Raw genomic sequence first — 18,246 nt, forward strand, 5'->3', positions numbered from 1 at the left:
GAAGATGGGTTGTGGCCAGACATGCCATTGGGGTGAACACAACACAGTGGTCTTTGATCTACTCTGGCCAAGCCCAGTTCTTGAAAGGGATAAAACTCAAGGTGAGCCCCCGGCGAGCCAGACTTCGAAGGCTCTCCACTCTTGCCGTTCTTTTGCTCTACTGCCCTTCGATACCAACTTCCACCATGACCCAGCGATCCTCGGTGACCATCAAGTCTGGGGGGACGCGGAACTTCAGTGCCTCCTCAGCTAGCCTTCTTCCTGGCTGCCGGCCCGGTTTCAGCTCTGTCTCCGTGTCCCAGAGCGGGAAGAGTTTTGGAGGCGGCATAGGGGGTGGTTTTGGGACAAGAAGCCTACACAGCTTCGGGGGTAACAAGAGAATCTCCATTGGCGGGGGCTACCGCTCCAGCCGAGCCAGCTTTGGGGGCGCTGCCTGTGGTCTGGGTATCAGCGGCATCGGATACAGAGTTGGAGGAGCCTATGGCGGGTATGGATTTGGAGGCGGGATGGCCCCTGGAGCTGGAGGCATCCATGAAGTCACTGTCAACCAGAGTCTCCTTACACCACTGCACCTGGAGATTGATCCATCTCTCCAGCGAGTTCGAAAGGAAGAGAGGGAGCAGATCAAGACCCTCAACAACAAGTTCGCCTCCTTCATAGATAAGGTGAGGGGTAAGAGGGGTCCCCACTGCTAAAACAGCTGCCTTTTGAAATCTACTTTCTGGGCTTTTCTGAGGTCACCTTTGGCTTCCCAGGACACATGCACCCAGGACAGCTAGGCGGTCTGCTGATGGGGTAGATGAAATGTGCCTACCTCCATCCAGCTGGAGAGTTCTAAGACCCACAATGACTAAGCTGCCACTCTGGTGGTCGGTCATCGTGGGCTCAGCTAGACAGTTTGGAGGGAACGTGGTAAAGAAACAAAGGCTATATTGCACCGAAGTGCATTGGGTCCCTTTCTTTTTTCCCAAGGCAGAGGTATTTCCCTGTTGGTGCGCCTTGGTGATAGCCTGGGTTTAGGAAGCCGTGTGGGTGGTGAGATGAAGTATGTGGCTGCAGCCTCAGTCCTAAGGCTGTGTGACTTGGGCTCCTAAGGGTCCTAAATGTTCTGGGAGAGAGGCATGTGGGACCTGATGCCATTGTTCACTATCTCATTCCTCTGCTGGGAAAGTTCTGTCACACCCCTGGACCCCTCAGGCTACACATATCCCTGGGACGAAGAAGAGTGTAGAGCTGAGAGGTGTCCAGCTCAGTACAGTTTAGACTACTGAGAGGAAAGTCACTCCTCTTCTCAAGCCCCAGAAGGGCGGAACAGACGGATGTCGGGTCCCATTGTGGCTCTGTTGAACTACAAATGCCTCCTCATGGGGAGCAGAGCATTGGGTAGATATTCCCAACCGAACACACTGCTCAGGTGCCAGTACTTAAACATCATCACCTTGTTACTCCAATGACCTGTGCCACTGGCCTGGGTTATTCCAACAGAAGCATGACTTCCAGGAACCTGGCTAAGAAGGAGAGATCCTGGGCTTTGATTTTCCTGGTTTATTCAGAGAGGATAGTGGAGAGGTGGGTGGATTTGGTAGGAGTTGGAGCCAGGGCACTCTCTCTCCCATTGTGGGAGTGGTAAGGGAAAGAGACGTTTGTTAAAGACCCTGTGGGGACACCGCTGTCTCTGAAGGCATGGAGGTCTTCCCTCATTCTTGGAATCTAAGTGACATTCCAGTCCCTCTCAGTGGAAGGACTTCAGGTTGACGAAAAAGCTATGCACAATTCCCAGAATCAGGATCAGAAGGCGCTAAGTCCAGAAACCAAATAATAGCTCAAGACCACAAGAGACTCAGGAGCAACTCCAGAAAACTGATTGCTAAGAACCATGTGGCTAGTGAGAGACATGGCTGGGCTTGTGCCCAGGCCCCCTCAATGCAATTCCAGAATGATCTATACTAACATTTCTAGAATGACAGGCAACTGAGTCTAAGATCCAGATCCTGAAAAATCCTCCCAGAAAGGAAATGGACAGATAGGATTTTCTGCCATAACCCTCTCACCCATATGATAGGAATCAATTTAGTTTCAGTTAGCTACAATGTTCTTTTCCTAAATTACCACATGCCAGCATGATTGGTATATTCATACAGCTTCCTGACCCTCTGGACCTATCATTTACCTCCCAAGCCCACTGTACCAACACTGACTTGATTCTCCACATTCCAGGCTCCTTGCAGTTCAGGGGAGAGGGCAGAAGCTACCACCTGGGTTTTGAGGTCATGCAGGGTCCCTCACTATTGGGGGTTCTACGTCACAGAGCATGTGACAAGCTGAGAGAGGAAGCCCTCACACTCTCTTACCTTTGGCCGGGACAGGTGCGGTTCCTGGAGCAACAGAACAAAGTCTTAGAGACCAAATGGAGTCTCCTCCAAGAACACAAAACAACCAGGACCAATCTAGAGCCCATGTTCGAAGCCTACATCACCAACCTGAAGCGCCAGCTGGAGTGCCTGGGAGGGGAGCGGGGCAGACTGGAGACGGAGCTGAAGAACATGCAAGATGTAGTGGAGGACTTCAAGAATAAGTGAGTGGATCCTCCATCTATCTGGCCCAGAGCCATGGGGCCAGGGAAAGTCAGGCTAAAGGAGAGGAAGTGGTGCTATCCAGTTCCACTCTATAGCATTCAGCAGTTCTCCACACTGCCCCATCTGGTAGGAATGAGACACATACTTGGGACATAAGATAAACAGAGGTCTTTGGTCCAGAATGTTGGGGTTTGAGGAAGGAAGGGATAGAGTTAACAAGGAAATGGCTATATGAGTCCAAAGGCCTGTCCATATGTAATAATCTTTAACCTCAGCAGACAGAAAATACAGGCTCTGAGTTGCCCACTCACTTACCCAAGATTATACAAAGAGCAACTCATGAGTTAAGAATTAAAGCCAGAGACTCCATCCCTCCATTTATTCAACTAAGTGTTCATTTATAGAGTTTATGTATTTACCCCAGCCCTGTCCAGGAGGCTGGAGAAATAGAGAAGAAAAAGATTCTCCCAGGACCACATACAGTTTCCCAGACACAATTAATAACTCCATGAATCTCAGCTGGCTTCTGCAGGAAGCATGGGATGTCCTAATGCTGAGGCAGCCTGGGTGGGCAGAGGGCCAGTACAATGGAAGGGAAGCTCCCTTCTCAAAGGATGATGTACAGAGAGTACTGTAGCATGCCGTGGGTACCAGAGGCAGTACAGCCAAATTGAAGATGAGAAATCTGGGATGGGGGATCCTATTAGCCTGAAGACTCCACCTTCATGATAGAGTTCAGTATGGTTTATGGGGGGAGGGGCATGGCAGAGTGGTAGGAGCCAGGCTAGAGGCCAGGGGCGACCAGTCAAGGAGGAGGAAGAGGAATAGGAGGAGGAGGAGGAGGAGGAGGAGGAGGAGGAGGAGGAGGAGGAGTCAGGGAAAGGGCATGCTTCTTTAGAGATCCAGGCTGTGTGAACAGGAAGAGGGATGATACCATTTTGCCACTTTTGGTTTGAGTTTTCTTTTGGTAGAAATAGGGGTGTTTGGTTTGGGATTCCCGGCCACAGATGTATGAGGGGGGCCACACCACAAGAGAATGTTCTCCATGTGTGCCCACCTGCCATACCCCTGAGCTGAAGAATATGCGGAATGGTGGAGTACTTCAAGAACCAAGCCAGACAGAGTGAGTTCAACCTCACTCTCGAGCCCTACTCCCAATACTCACTCTCCTCGGCCCTTTCCGCAGGTACGAAGAGGAAATCCACAGACGCACAGCGGCAGAGAATGAGTTTGTGGTACTCAAAAAAGTAAGCGCAAGGGCACTCTCACGGGTGGCGGGTTCCTGGGAGAGGCAGAACTTTCACTGAAGCCCGTGGTTTTCCTCGAGGCATATCTGACTTTAAATATGAGGACACTAAGGTCTGGGGAGGTTCATTTTGTCATACAGAGGTAATTAGAAGTAGTTCAGGATCCAGGACTCCCATGTCCAAGCTATGTGAGTCAGGGCACCAGCCCCTCTCCTTGCACAGGACAATGTAGGATGAGGGAAGCCAACTGGGTCTGGTCCTCAGCTCAGAATCCAGAACACAAAACCAATCTTTAAGCAGGGCAGTAAGAGGATTAGCCAGTGGAAGTCTAGAGGTCTGGCTGTCCTGCTTTGAGAATGGCAGAGGGAAGTTTCTCTTCAGTTTCTCAGTATAATTCTCTGAGGATTATACTGAAGAAGGAACGGAGCAGCAGCTTGGAGAGAAGGGAAAGGAAGTGGAATGGGCAGAGGCTCGAGGAGAGAGGCCATGCAGTCTTTGGGGAGAGACTTAAAGAGCTTGTAGGCAATGGGAGCCTACGACCCAGGATGGAGCATCTTCACCTTGCAAGGGGACGTAGGAGACCCTTACTTATGGTTCTAGCTGATGAGCAGCACACAGGCACTCCTGAAGGTCATACTATGTGAACTTCCCATCTCTCCAGTGCCACTCAATAACATGCGGGAAAGGCATGTACTCTCTGAGGATCTGAAGCTGTCCCACTAGCTTCAGAGGTAATTTCCAGAGGCTGCTAGGCAACCCAGGAAGGGTAGGACCCAGAATGATCTCATGTTCTGTGCCTAGGATGTGGATGCTGCTTACATGAACAAGGTGGAGCTAGAGGCCAAGGTGGATGCCCTGATGGACGAGATCAACTTCCTGAGAGCTTTCTATGAGGCGGTGAGACCCCGGTACCCTGTCTGGAGGGCTGGAGGCTGGGAGCATTGGAGGAGGGGCACACAAACTGTCATCTCTTTCCTCTTCGCCCCTCCCCCTATACCATCTGTGGATTGGGATTCTTGAAGCAGATCCTGATCTTTGAAGTGGGTGGGAGGAAGTGAGGTTCCTGGGGGTAACAAGAAGTTTCCAAGGGTGAAAAACTCAATCTTGATCAACTTGAATAATTAGAATAAGTGTATTCTTTTGAACAGACAGAATATCCGCATGTCATCAAATTCAAGGGATTCCTACAGAACTGTTTGAGCGCAACGGGCCATTTAGCCCCACCCCGCCCAGCTCAGCCCCGCTCAGCCCCGCCCCACCCCACCACTGTTCTTAGAGCACAATAAATCCGTGCAATTATACCCATCAGCAGAAGTCACCTAGCCCGCTGGTTCTTTTTATCCAGTTATGACAATCACCTGCCTCTCCTGAAGACATTTTTTTTTATGGAACATCGGGGTTCTCTTCTGTGGGATGCAGGGAGATCACTGCAGATATAATCAAGACTGCTTTTTGGACTTTCCTCTGTGGCTCCTTCTGCTGTTTCTAGCTAATCTTCATGCCCCATTCCTAGCACAGGACAATCATAGAAAGGATGGGACTGAACGGTGCCTGATCCCTTCCGACTCAGACTTCTTGCCCAAGGTGCAGTCTCAGTTGGATATGAAGGGCTGGGCTTCTTCAGAGAATGAGACATCACAGTACTGACAGACAGAGGGCTTCCTTGAACAATAGGAGTGGCTTCTGGAGAATTCTAGCTAGAGTTCCCTGTGCTGTGCTCTCAGGTATAGACATGCCGGTGCTGAAGAGTAGTTATAAACTCAGTGGTCTCCCAAGTGTCCTTCCCAGCCCTTCAGGGCAAGAATCTCCATGACAGATCCTGTCCCAGGGGAATCACCATCTCCAAAGCACGTGTGTGCAATCACACACATATCTGCACACATGCCCAAAAACTGCACACATGTGCACACACATATGCACATGCCTGAATGTCCTGTCTCATCTCTCCTCTTTGGGCTCAATCACAGGAGCTGGCTCAGCTTCAGGCTCAAATCTCTGAGACCTCTGTGGTCCTGTCCATGGACAACAACCGCAGCCTGGACCTGGACAGCATCATCGCCGAGGTCAAGGCCCAGTATGAGGACATTGCCAACCGCAGCCGGGCAGAGGCTGAATCCTGGTACCAGACCAAGGTGAGGTGCCAAGATCTATCCAAATACCTAGCCATAGGGACTAGAGGTTTCACAGGCAAATAAGATAAGAGCCTACCCTCTCCAGTATCTCAGCCTAGTGGGGACCAAAGTACCTGAGTTTAACTTAGGGCTTACATATGTTCTGAGCCAAATCCAAACCAGGAGCCAAATCCACCAGGAGCAAGGGAAATAGTCAGATATAGGCAGAAATGCCAGGTCTCCATCTAGGACAGACGACGTATATCTCCAAAGCTTTACACCAGAGAAACAGGTATACATGGTCAGCTGCAGCCACCATGCCAACAGGAAAAGGTGAGGTCAAGACCAAGGCCTAATGCCTTCAAGAAAAGGGCAGAAGATGCAAAAGAGAGAGCTGGAGCCAGCTGGAATCAAGGCTCTGGGAACAGAGAGTATAGATCACACAATGAGATTTCCCAAGTTGGAATAGATACTCCGAGCTAGGAGTCATGGAGACAGTTTGCTCTGGTTGTGACAAATGTATGTGAAGGAAGATTCCCTATCAGAAAGCATCCTCACGTGTATGATGCTAATCTGGGAGGGTCAAATCCATGGAATAGAAGAGAGGAAAGAGAAGCCAGGAACAGAAGGGGGAAGAGCCACAGGTGTCTGCTGTTGGCTGACATGTGTGGATATGGAGAACAAGTCCAGAGCAAGACATGGTGTCAACAGATTCAATGGGTGGGGTGAGACAATCCAGGACCCTCCAAGCAGTGCTCCAAAAGTCTAGAGGGTACAGGGGAGCCACAGCCCTCACTCCTTGAGCCTGGCTATCCCTGGTGGCTGCACACATCCCTTACCCAAAGTCCCTTCTTCTTCATAGTATGAGGAGCTGCAGCGGTCTGCTGGCCAACGTGGGGATGACCTCCGTACTACTAAGATGGAGATCTCTGAGCTGAACCGGGCCATGCAGAGGCTGCGTTCTGAGATTGATAACCTGAAGAAGCAGGTAAGACTGATATCTCAAAGGCCATTCCCATTCATGCCCCTATATCAGGAAAGACTTAGATCCGGGTTGTCTTAGTTAAGGATACTATTGCTTTGATGAAGCAACATGACCAAAAGCAACCTGGGGGAAATTGGCTTCCGTATCAAAGTTCATTATCAAAGAAAGTCAGGACAGGAACCCAAGCAGGACAGGAACCTGGAGCAAGAGCTAATGCCAGAGGCCATGGAGGAGTGCTGGTTACTGCTTGCTCAGTCTGCTTTCTTATAGAACCCAGGACCACCAGCCAGGAATGGCACCACCCATAATGGGTTGGGCTCTCCCGTATCAATCACTAATTAAGAAAATCCTCTACAGCTTGATCTTATGGAAGCATTGAGGTTCCTTCCTTTCAGATAACTCTACCTTGTGTCAAGTTGATATAAAGCTATCCAGTACATGGGCTGAACTCACTCGATGCAGACGAAAATCTCTCAAATGAGGGTCACTCAGGACTAGAGATGCACACTGAAACAGACATTTCCTCTGACCGTGGCCACATGGTCAATCATCTCTTGGTTTATGTACCTACCCACTGCCCAGAGAAAGACCACAGAAAGCCATTTTCTCATCCAGATAACTCTACATTACCCTTGGGGACTGAGAACGATCTTATTTTCAAACACAATACTGACTTCCATTGCATGAACATACTCCAGGGAAGTTAATCTAACCCAGATGTGATCCGTGAACAGAATCACAGACTCCTCCTTTCTCCTGTGAGCAGTGTGCCACACTCCAGGCTTCCATTGCCGATGCCGAGCAGCGTGGAGAGCTGGCTCTCAAAGATGCCAAGAACAAGCTGGCTGAGCTCGAGGACGCCCTGCAGAAGGCCAAACAGGACATGGCCCGTCAGCTTCGAGAGTACCAGGAGCTCATGAACGTCAAGCTGGCACTGGACATAGAGATCGCCACCTACAGGAAGCTGTTGGAGGGCGAGGAGTGCAGGTAGGTGCCCATCATAGCCCAATCAGATGATACCAGAACAAGGTAGTATGGGACAGAGGCCATGTGAGCTACTCACTACGATGCCCTTACACAGAAAGGCCAAGGTCAGATGTTTGCTATTCCTTCAGAGATTTCCTTCTCCAGATGCTTCTGGGCCTGGGCCAGCATCAGAGCTGTGAGGCAAAGGTAGCCACAATCTCCTAGAAGGCTCTGAGCAGGGACATTGTGACTAGGGCCTTATAACACTCACAAGTGCCATCGACCTCAGGGACAGTAAATCACCCAGACATGTCTTGTACTTTGCTCCAGTCTGCCTCATTGGCATGGGGTCTCAGTTTCTGTTTCCTTCCGTATCTTGACTTGATTCCTCCTCTAGGTTTCCCCTTCTGTGTTTTTGTTAGCTTCTAGAGCTTATGAGATAAATGCCAAGATTGCTAAACACGGCTTGGCACACAGCGTGTGTTCAGCACCGATGACATCATATGCAAGGGACCCGGAGCTCTCTAAGCCCTCAGCAATGGCATTCCTTCTCTTTCTATCTGCTACAGGCTCACTGGAGAAGGTGTTGGTGCCGTGAATATCTGTGAGTAAATGTCTTGGGAAGACAGAAGAATGGAGGGGGAGGAGAGGCAAATGGGAGTCCCTAGCATCCTTGAGATTTGAAAATGAACAACTAGGATGAATATGTCATTAATCCCCTCTCCTCTTTCCTTTGGTTTCCTTCCCTACTAGTGTCAAGAGCACTGAACATTCTCCATCTCTGGGGAAGGAGTCCAGGGTCTTTTTCTTATTCTGGGAAAATGTCCTCAGATACTGCAGAGGACCTCTTATACCTGAGAGACTGTGAGGTAGTCACATGTCCAGCCTAGCCTCAGAGGATCCTGCATAGGACAGGACTCCTCATGCAGCCAGGGTTCCTGGCTTTCAGCTATTCCAGCAGAAATATGGAGCTGTTTACAGACCTGTACCGAGTACATAGCCACTTACATAGACATGAAGGAAATTAGCTGAGCAAGTAGAACAGTCATCTCAACATGGCCTGGGCATCCAGGAGGAGACCAGAAGGAGTGATCTCTTGGTGACTTAGGTGGTACAGCAGCACTGAGTCCTGGTCCTGGAGATGAGAGCCCCTGGGCCTCTGCTGGGTCAGAGAACACCAGGGAAGCCAGAGCCTGTGGCTCTGTAGAGAAAGAATCAGGACAAGACTCACAAGAGGAACAGACTCCCAGAGGGAGGCCTGGCCACTGCTTCAAAAATTTAACAGTCGGGGACACAGAACTGAACTCACTATTGCTGAAGCATTAGGGCAGATGCTAACATGTCCAGCAACAAAGCTGAGGAGATTCGGATAGTTGGCAGGGAGATCTAGGTGGCCATTGGATCTGTCTATGGGGAGTCTAAAATCCCCATGCAAATTTGAGCCCTTATGATCCTTCCTATATGAGATTCCCAATAGAGAAAGGGACAACACAGCCCAGGTTCCTAAGACCTGGTCTCAGGCAGAGGTGACCTTGTACATGTTGCTTGATCTCTTTGCACCTCCATCTCTTCATCTGTAAACAGGGGGTCCCTGCCACAATATTATTACGTTGGGGGACCAGAACATCACAGCTGTGAAATTTTTGAAACTCACAGAGCCCCACATGGATGTTCACACTCAGGCAGGCAGTGAGACCTGAAGTCAGGTTCACCCTACCTCCTGCTGCTTCAGGAAGCAGCTATCTGTCCTCCCAGCTTCCCTGGGGAGGGAGCTGCCCAGTGCAAAGCACTGTGCAGAAGAGGCAGCCTGGAGAGTAGCGTGGGAGGGATGTCTAACAGCTGCCTTCTTCTTTCAGCCGTGGTCTCTTCCTCCGGGGGCACAGGCTACAGTGGAGGTGGTGGCCTGTGCATGAGTGGCGGCGGCGGCTATAGCGGAAGTGGCTACAGTGGGAGTGGCCTCTGCTATGGTGGCGGAGGCAGCGGAGGTTTTAGCTCCACCAGCGGTCGCAGTTTGAGCGGCAGCAGCTCAAGCATGCGAATTGTCTCCAAGACATCATCCACCAAGAAGAGTTACAGGAGCTAAAGTACCACACACCTTGGCACTGTCCCCGGGCCCCCAGCTCCCCAGCACTGAGGCCTGATGCTTAGCCCATGCCCACAGTCCCCCAGCAAGAGGCACGGATACCAAGTGGCCTGTGAGTTTTAAAGTTATCATCCTTCTGCCTCCAGGCAGGTCTCCACAGAGATACCCCACCCATGCTTGATCACAAAATCCTCCTTTACCCACACAGACTCAACTGCTGTAGGCTATACCTTTCCCTTTAAGCAGTGTATGTGTGTGGAGAGGGGGGTGCAGAAAGTCCTCCTCAATCTGCTTGGACCCTGCAACCACAAAAGGCTCTTAGTCCTTCATGGGAACTTTAAACTTGACCTTGGTGGCCCAAAGTCACCTTTCTTTGATTCCCAGTTTCTGAGTGACTCTGGGCTATGATAACCATGCATCCCTTGTCCTGGTGAAAAGAAGACTCTCTAATCCCTCAGGGAAGAGCCAGTCAGGAAGCTAGAAGAAAAAGGCAGATCTTTGCTGCTTGTTCTTGCTCTAGGGACACAGGGACGCTCCTGGTTGCATAGAGGGAGAGTGAGGTTATAGGAAAGAATTGCACAGAGGGTTTTGGGAACCTGGCTTTCACGGTGATTTAGTCTAAACAGTTGTGAGTCCTCAAATACCCGCTACAAGTTCAAGACCAAAATACTCCTCAAAGGCAACTGGTCCGTCTGCCACCGTGCAGTGTGGAAAAGAAAGTTAACAGCTTCGGAGTACCAGCGACACCTCCCGAGCTGTCCGCTCCCCTTATGTGTGCCTATTTCCTAGAACTGCTGCAATAAAGTGTCACTGAGCACCCATGGTCTTCACTGAGTGTGTTGTGTCTCACACCCAGCGGCAACCTCAGAAACGTGACCTCTGGGAACAGACGGTCCCACAAATGCAGTGAAGGACACTGCCCTCTACCCTGAGCCTGGGATTCCTGAGACCAACATCCGTCCTGGAGACAGAGGGAGGAGGGTGATAGCTCTGTGGCATCCACAGGGCTCAGCAATCCCTCGTGGCTCAGCCCATTACCCAGTCCTGTAGCATTACCACTATTCTTCACACCACTTCCTGGGCCCCATTATTCCCAGCTCCGCCTCCTAATACCCCAGCCCACTCTACCATCTGCCTCCCAACCTGACCTCTAATTACACCCTTCACTCTCAGACCCAAAGCTAAGAGGACAATTAAACAAGAATTCCCAAGACCCAAGACAGTTTTACATTCCAGTCTGCTGATGTACAGGTGGCAAGACAAGAGACACAGGCTCTGAACCCAGTCTTCATCCTCTGAAAACACAGAGCTCATGAGGGCAGTCAGAACAGGGTCCAAGCCCAGCTTTGTCACACCAGCTCCACATAGACTCCTTACTTCATGAGATTACAGATACAAAAGGCCCAGGGTGGTCTTGGATTGTAGTAAAGCTCCTAACCAACATGTCCACACTATGGGCTTGTGATCTGGACATAATCTAAGTAAGAGAGAGCGAGCCTTTTGGCCCATCAGGTGGGTGGAAAGGAGAGTAAAAGGTTGAGGAGGCTTTGAGTGTCTCCTGCTAAGAAAAAAGCTTGGATCCATCTGGAATATTCACAAGGACAATACTGTCCCCACAGACACCCCCAGGCCGGAGCAGGCCTCATCACCATCTGATGGGGAGCAGGGTGGTGCTGATGACAGAGCAGACTTCACGCTGTCATGCTTGGCAGGGGCACAGAGTGTAGGAGATGGTGTCATTTCCCTTCCTCTCCTCTCCCCTCCCCTTTCATCTCCATTCCTCTCTCTTCTCCTCTCCCCTCCTCTTCCCTCCTCTCTCCTCTCCTCCCCTTCCCTTCCCTCTCCTCTCCTGTCCTCTCTCCTCCCCTCCTCTCCCTTCTCCTCCCCTCCCTTCTACTCTGCTCCCCTCTCCTCCCCTTCCCTCCTCTCTCCTCCCCTCCCATCTCTTCCTCTCTCCTCCCCTCCTCTCTCCTCCCCTCCCCTCTCCTCTCTTCCCTTCTCCTCTCCTCTCCTCCCCTCTCCTCTCCTCCCCTCTCCTCATGCTCTGTCTCCCTTCCCAAGTAGGAGACTGTTTTGATGAGTGCTACTGATCCAGTATCTGTGCCTGGAGGACCCTGTGGCCCAGATGTGCAGGAGCATGAGGGCTTCCAGTGCAGGGACAAGGTGTGGTAAACCATGGGAGCTTCTTCCTCAATGGGTACATCTAAGAGTGTCTGGAAGCCCATGGAGTAGTGAGGTATCCATAGAAAGACACTGACATAGCCCTCTCATAAACGAAGTCTTTAAAATCTCTGTCCTGTCTCCATCTCAGGGAAATCCCCTTCGATGAACCACCCAAAGTCCCACTCTCCTGTCCCTGGAGGCTGAAGCACTGGATACAGCATCCATAAGTGCCTGGTTGGCCCCTTTCATCATTTCCATAAACAAGGAAGAAGGGACAAATGGACTTTTATGGGACCCCCCCTCCGGCATTGACCAGTGGCTCTGTCCTGCTCTTTGCTACCCTAATTTGCACCCTGTACCTAGCAGCTGCCAATACCCCAAGCTCATAAACCTGATTTTGTGGTGATTAGGGGTTTGGACCAGCCTAGTCCCCCTGCCTCCACCAAATAAAAGGGGAAAAGCTGATCCACGGTTCGATCAGTCCAGTCCCATTCTCCTTCCTCTCCAGGGATCCACCTCTGTCTCCCAAGCCATGTCATGCCGAAATTTCCAGTTGAGCTCCAGATGTAGCAACCGGAGTTTCAGCTCATGCTCGGCCATCACGCCCCGGATGGTCACCCACTATGAAGTAAGCAAGGGGTCTTGTCGACCCGGGGTTGGCGGGGGCCTCCGAGCCCTGGGGTGTCTTGGCTCTCGGAGCCTATGCAATGTGGGCCTCGGGAGACCCCGTGTGGCCTCCAGATGCAGCATGCCGGGCTTCGGGTACCGAGCCGGAGCCACCTGCGGCGGCTCTCCCGCCTGCATCACTCCTGTCACCATCAATGAGAGTCTGCTGGTCCCCCTGGAGCTGGAGATTGACCCAACGGTGCAAAGGGTGAAGAGAGACGAGAAGGAACAGATCAAGTGCCTGAATAACCGATTCGCATCCTTCATCAACAAGGTAGGGGCAGCCAGGGTGGGGGTGGGGAGAGAGCCGCTGCAGAGAGTATCCCGGATCTGTTCTGTCTTGGGAGGCACAGGAAGAGGCATTTGTCCATGGGCTTCTTGAGCATTCCATGACCGTTTGTCACTGAAAATACCTACTTCTCAGTCTAGACTAGCTTGAAACTTGCAGCACTCCTCCAGCCTCTGTCCCAGTACCTGGATTATGGGTGCGCATAACCACGCCCAATCCAAGCCCTTCTACACTTTTCATTTTCTAAGAATATTACCTTTCTCAGCATGTCATCTGACAAATCATCAAGGTTGTCAGAGAGCAGACTGTCAGAAAGACTTCCAAAGTCATATGAAAGGGATGGCAAAGGCTCTGGAGCTAACGGCCTTCCCCTTGAGGGATAAAACTGCCTCCTGTGTACCCAGGCTATTCCAAGACTCTTAGACCTGAAGGCAGAGATCATAAACACCATGAACCCCAAATTGTCCATCTGTTTAGGCCTGGGGTGAGGCAAAAGTGGAGCAGAGTTCAGAGCACAAGGTGGCTGTCACACAAGTTTTGCACTTGACAGCCCCCAAACCAAAGCTTTGGGAAGCTACAAGACAGAGTGACATGCTACCTTTAAGTAGCACTGAGCTTCCTGTCATCCCTAATTCCCCTGTCTTTAGGGTTTGTCTCTACACCCTAGAGACTCAGAATCCATGCCAAGCATTAGACTGTTGTTTCCGGAAACTCCAAGGAGTAGGGCAAACATCCCTGAGCCAAAGTCAGAAGCCCTGCATCCTGTCAGAGCCCACTCCTCTTACCCTGAATCTCTATGGAAGCTGCTCACAGCTCGGCCGTGGGGATTTTGCTGCCTGGTTTGGGGATGGACAGATGGTACAGTGGGATACTCAAAGGAGGTGATCTGTACAAAGGTGTCTGTGATGCCAGGCCATGGTAGTGCATGCCTGTAACACATGGGAGGTAGAGGTAAAAGGAACAGAGTTCAAGGTTATCCCCAGCTACATAGTGAGTGTAAGGCCAACCTGAAATACATAAGACCCTGTATCAACCCCCACTCCCAAAAAACACAGGCTAGTAGCATGGATCAAAGGGTAAAGGCAGTTGCTGCCAAGCCTGACCACCTGAGCTAGATCCCCAGAGGCCACATGGTGGAAGGACTTCCACATGTGTGCCATGACACGGCGGGGGGGGGGGGCCACGAAAGGAGCTAGTCCATCAACACTGCTTTACTTTTAAAGTCTGCTGTGTTCTGGCTATAAACACCCCATGAGGCGGACCTCAGCCATGAACTTCTATGAGGCAGCCGGTGTAGCTGTTGACCACAGTTAGAGGAACACCCCTTCAGCAGCTATCTTGAGAGGCCCTCTATGAGAACCCCATAGCAAGGCTCCAGATTATGCTCCGTGTGCCAGTGACTGGCACACAGGTGACCAGATCAACTCATGCAGCTGCTTTCAATCATGAATCCAACCCACAAAAATGCAAAAGGTGGAGCACAGCTCATCACTGGGAGTCTGTTTCCTTCAGATGCCGCCACGGAAAGTGGAGCAGCAGAGACAGAGTTAGCAGAGCTAGGGCACAACCCTTGACCTGACCTGACCTGTACCCTTGGACCCGGGCACTCGTGTGTGGGTGTTCTTATGGCACAGAGAAGCTCACAAGGGGAGCAGGCATGGTCCAGGTCATGGGGCTTCCAAGCAGCCAGCCAGAAAGCTGCATGTGGACTTCCCATGCATTTGATACAGCAGTCTTTCCACCCCAATATGGACCACTGAGGGGGAAGATGAGAATCCTTTAAGGGCCCTAAGGCCAAGGAGACACAAAGATACATCTCTTTGGGTGTTGGTCTCTGCAAAGACCTGGTGATGGTCTCTGGGTCCTTTCTTTATGGTGACACCCATTCTCGGGGCAGGTACGCTTCCTGGAACAGAAAAACAAGCTTCTGGAGACCAAGTGGAACTTTATGCAGCAGCAAAGAAGCTGCCAGAGCAACATGGAGCCACTCTTCGAGGGCTACATCTGCGCCCTGCGACGACAGCTGGACTGTGTGTCCGGGGACCACGGCAGACTGGAGACTGAGCTCTGCAGCCTCCAGGATGCACTGGAGGGTTATAAGAAAAAGTAAGTGGCCTCTCCCTCCACCCTGCAAAGGGACTAGAGCAAGCACGCTGCAGAGACAACTCAGACCCCAGTGTCCTCATCAAAGCAGGGACCTCAACGGCAAAACAATTATGCAGTGCAGAGTATCCATAGTATCACTCACGGTGGAAGCCCTGAAGTGTATCTTTGCCTCATCTCCCTTCCTTCCACCCTGCTTGAGTGAGGGCTTTGTTGAAAAAGTTCTCTCACTTGCCACTCACGGAGCCCCAAGTCTCTGCTCCAGCTACACTCCTAGTTGGGATTCCATTTTGCCAAACCCTTTACACACCAAGAACTACATCCTAGTCCCCTCACCATCCCCAGTGTTATTTCCGCCATGATTCTGTGCCTCCTCCTTCCTCCATTTGATGAGCCTCCTCTCAGGATCCCCCTCATCCCGATCCGGATGTCACAGCTCCCAACCTGTCTCTGACATCTGTCTTCCCAGTCATCCCCTAGACGGACCGTGGGCTTCTGTTGTCCGTCCCATCTCACCCACTCTCCAGAGGATGGGCCCTGAGCCTGCCACTCAATGTTAATGAAACAAAGACACCCCAGCTTGTAGGAGGCCCAGAGAACTTGTCACCTGGAGGATTCTGGGGGGGGGGTGTCTCTTCAGAGCCTCATGGAAATGTATAGGGTATGGGAAGAGAGATATACGTTTCCATTGAGGAGAAATGGTACAAGAAGATGGGGTGAGGAATCTGTCAGTAGAGTGGAGCCAGGCTGGAGACATGACTGTTAAGTGTCAACCGTTGGCCTTCTTGGTGACAGGTATTGTGCTAGGATGTAGTGTCCCAACCCTACCCCACGGCACTAAGAACCCTTTATGCTTACATGTAAATAGGTGCCAAGAAGAATCACAGAAGAGACAAGGGGCAGGGATATGGGACATGTTTGGACCATGACCTTAATAGATAATTCTTATTCCAGTAGACTCCTTCTTCCTCTTTCTCTTCCTCTTCCTCTTCCTCTTCCCCTCCCCTCCCCCTTCCTTCCCCCTCCCCTCCTTCTTCTCCTCTTCCTCCTCCTCCTCCTCCTTCTTCTTCTAAAAGATAACCAAAGCCTGGTATAGTGGTACATATCTTGTAATACCTGAACCCAGAAGGTTGAGACAGGAGGATTGTGAGTTCTGGGCTATCCTGAGCTACATAGCGAGTTCAAAGGTTACAGAGTAAGACTCTGTCTCAAAAATTCTTTTAATTTTTTATCTATTAATTGAGTGCCACAGTAGACTTGAAAAAAGGGAGGGAGGGAGGGAGGGAGGGAGGGAGGGAGGGAGGGAGGGAGGGCGAGCAGGTAACTGATGGGCAGGTTGTGGGAGTGAGCAGAGGCTAGGCTCAGGGGCCGTGACTTCCTTGAGAAGTACATAGCAAGGCAAGTTTAGACTGGTTCACAGCTCAAAATGAGATCTTTTGGTTTTAAATATGAGGTCGTTCTGGTACATCAACCACAGTGCAACCAACTCTTGCACAATGCTGATCCCAGCCAGCACACTATCAGAGGGCAGCATGGGTGTCAATGAACTCATCAGAGCCCTTTGAGGCAGGCCTGGGTTGCCCTCGATCTACTGGGGATATCCCTGTGAATAACAAGGCCTGTAAAGCTATTGGTCACCCAGTTTGGTTATGTCTAGTGTGTGACAAAGTGGGGATTTGAATTTAGACAGTAGCTCCAGACATCCTTGTCAAAGCTAGGCAGAGCTTTGCTGGACCAAAGAAAGATGGACACTATGAGCACAGGGCTGTTTCTCTCATGCACTGGCTCTTCTCGTCAAACAGTATCTGTAACCAGACTGAACCCTGACTCCCATTCCCATTCGGGTACGGTGTGTGGGCCGAGGAGCCCCCAGAAAGTGGGAGGGGTGCACCTGGGCTGTTTCTGTGCTCTGGTAAGTAGGTAATTGCTACCTCTACCGCTGAGCTTCAGGTGGGGGCCAGACATACCCTGCAGACAAGGAAGAGGTACAGGGTCATCTGGGAATCTACCTGGGACTACAGCCACCTCAAATGAGCTTGGGAGAGATGACCTGCTAGGAGCATGACCTTACGGAAATGGTTAGATGAGGAGGCTTCCTCCGCAGTGAGAGAATGAGGTAGTATTAAGGATCCTAGGGAGTGAATCATCACAGAAGCAGGCTACTGGTGGTGAGAAGGGGCAGGTTGAAAGGTAACTGAGGTGTTCGGGTGACAAGAGTCTCTTCAGAGGTAAAGAGCCACAAGAGTCTGGAGAGAAGGCTGGAACACGAGCCCACAGGTACAGTCAGTGCACCTGTGCACTGAGAGGACTCTTCCAAACTCTACGCCTTAACCAAAATGGTCTTCTCCCCATAGGTATGAAGAGGAACTGTCCCTGCGTCCCTGTGCTGAGAATGAGTTTGTCACCCTGAAGAAGGTGAGGTGATGCATAATGAAGCAAAGAATCTGGATACCAGCCTTATGGGTGTAGCCGTCCATGTCCCAAGACCACTTCCACAGATAGGCTCCTCTCCCTTGGTCTCTTGTGTTGACCCTGGAAAAGAATACCTGTCACCGTATTCAGCTCCACCCTGCCTAGAAATAGGGGTTGGCCTGATCTCCACATGTCCTTCCGCCACCCTATGAGGGATCTGAGCTGGAGAATGGCTATGAATCTACCCGCCCAAGCAACTGCCTGCCCCTGTGGCTGATGCCAAGTGAAAAACAAAACAATCAATGATTTAACTCCAGGCACAGAAACAATCGCCCAGTTCCTCAGCTGGGAATTGTGTGGTTCCAAGCTCCCCTGCATAGGAGCTGTGGGGAGCCTCTAGCACCTCTCCTCTTAGGTCCTCCCCATGGGGCTCAGGCCCGGCCTTTCCCCCTTCTTGACCCCATCTCCCTTTGCCTGCACCTGAGCTCAGAGAAGAGCCCTGAGCCCACAGCCATCCCTGCCATAAGCTTGCCCAGGAAGTGCTTGGCTAGTGTTGGGCGTGGCTCTGCCCCAGGAAGTGCTTGGCTAGTGTTGGGCGTGGCTCTGCCCCAGGAAGTGCTTGGCTAGTGTTGGGCGTGGCTCTGC

General features: G+C 51.2%; 2 protein-coding genes across 3 annotated transcripts in view; both read left to right on the forward strand.

The window, feature by feature from the left end:
* The first annotated feature begins 66 nt into the window (after positions 1-66).
* Positions 67-10,788, forward strand: LOC114633627 (keratin, type II cytoskeletal 5-like). Of its 2 annotated transcripts, none has more exons than XM_028782195.1 (9): positions 67-665; positions 2,367-2,575; positions 3,763-3,823; positions 4,625-4,720; positions 5,791-5,955; positions 6,797-6,922; positions 7,686-7,906; positions 8,455-8,489; positions 9,742-10,788. In XM_028782195.1, the coding sequence occupies exons 1-9, from the start codon at positions 186-188 to the stop codon at positions 9,966-9,968; spliced, it is 1,620 nt and encodes a 539-aa protein (XP_028638028.1). In that variant the 5' UTR covers positions 67-185; the 3' UTR covers positions 9,969-10,788. The 2 variants fall into 2 exon arrangements, with proteins under 2 accessions (XP_028638028.1, XP_028638029.1); XM_028782196.1 differs by having other exon boundaries at positions 186-665; positions 7,701-7,906; positions 9,742-9,968.
* A 1,875-nt stretch (positions 10,789-12,663) lies between these two features.
* The window catches only part of Krt82 (keratin 82), a 10,062-nt gene continuing 4,479 nt past the window's right edge, over positions 12,664-18,246 (forward strand). The window contains exons 1-3 of the mRNA XM_028782207.1: positions 12,664-13,071; positions 14,984-15,192; positions 17,544-17,604. Coding sequence (XP_028638040.1) covers positions 12,664-13,071; positions 14,984-15,192; positions 17,544-17,604 — 678 coding nt within the window. The remainder of the gene's footprint in view (positions 13,072-14,983; positions 15,193-17,543; positions 17,605-18,246) is intronic.

The sequence above is a fragment of the Grammomys surdaster genome, unplaced genomic scaffold (assembly GCF_004785775.1).
Source record: "Grammomys surdaster isolate TR1022 unplaced genomic scaffold, NIH_TR_1.0 724, whole genome shotgun sequence".
NCBI classification, from domain to species: Eukaryota; Metazoa; Chordata; class Mammalia; order Rodentia; family Muridae; genus Grammomys; species Grammomys surdaster.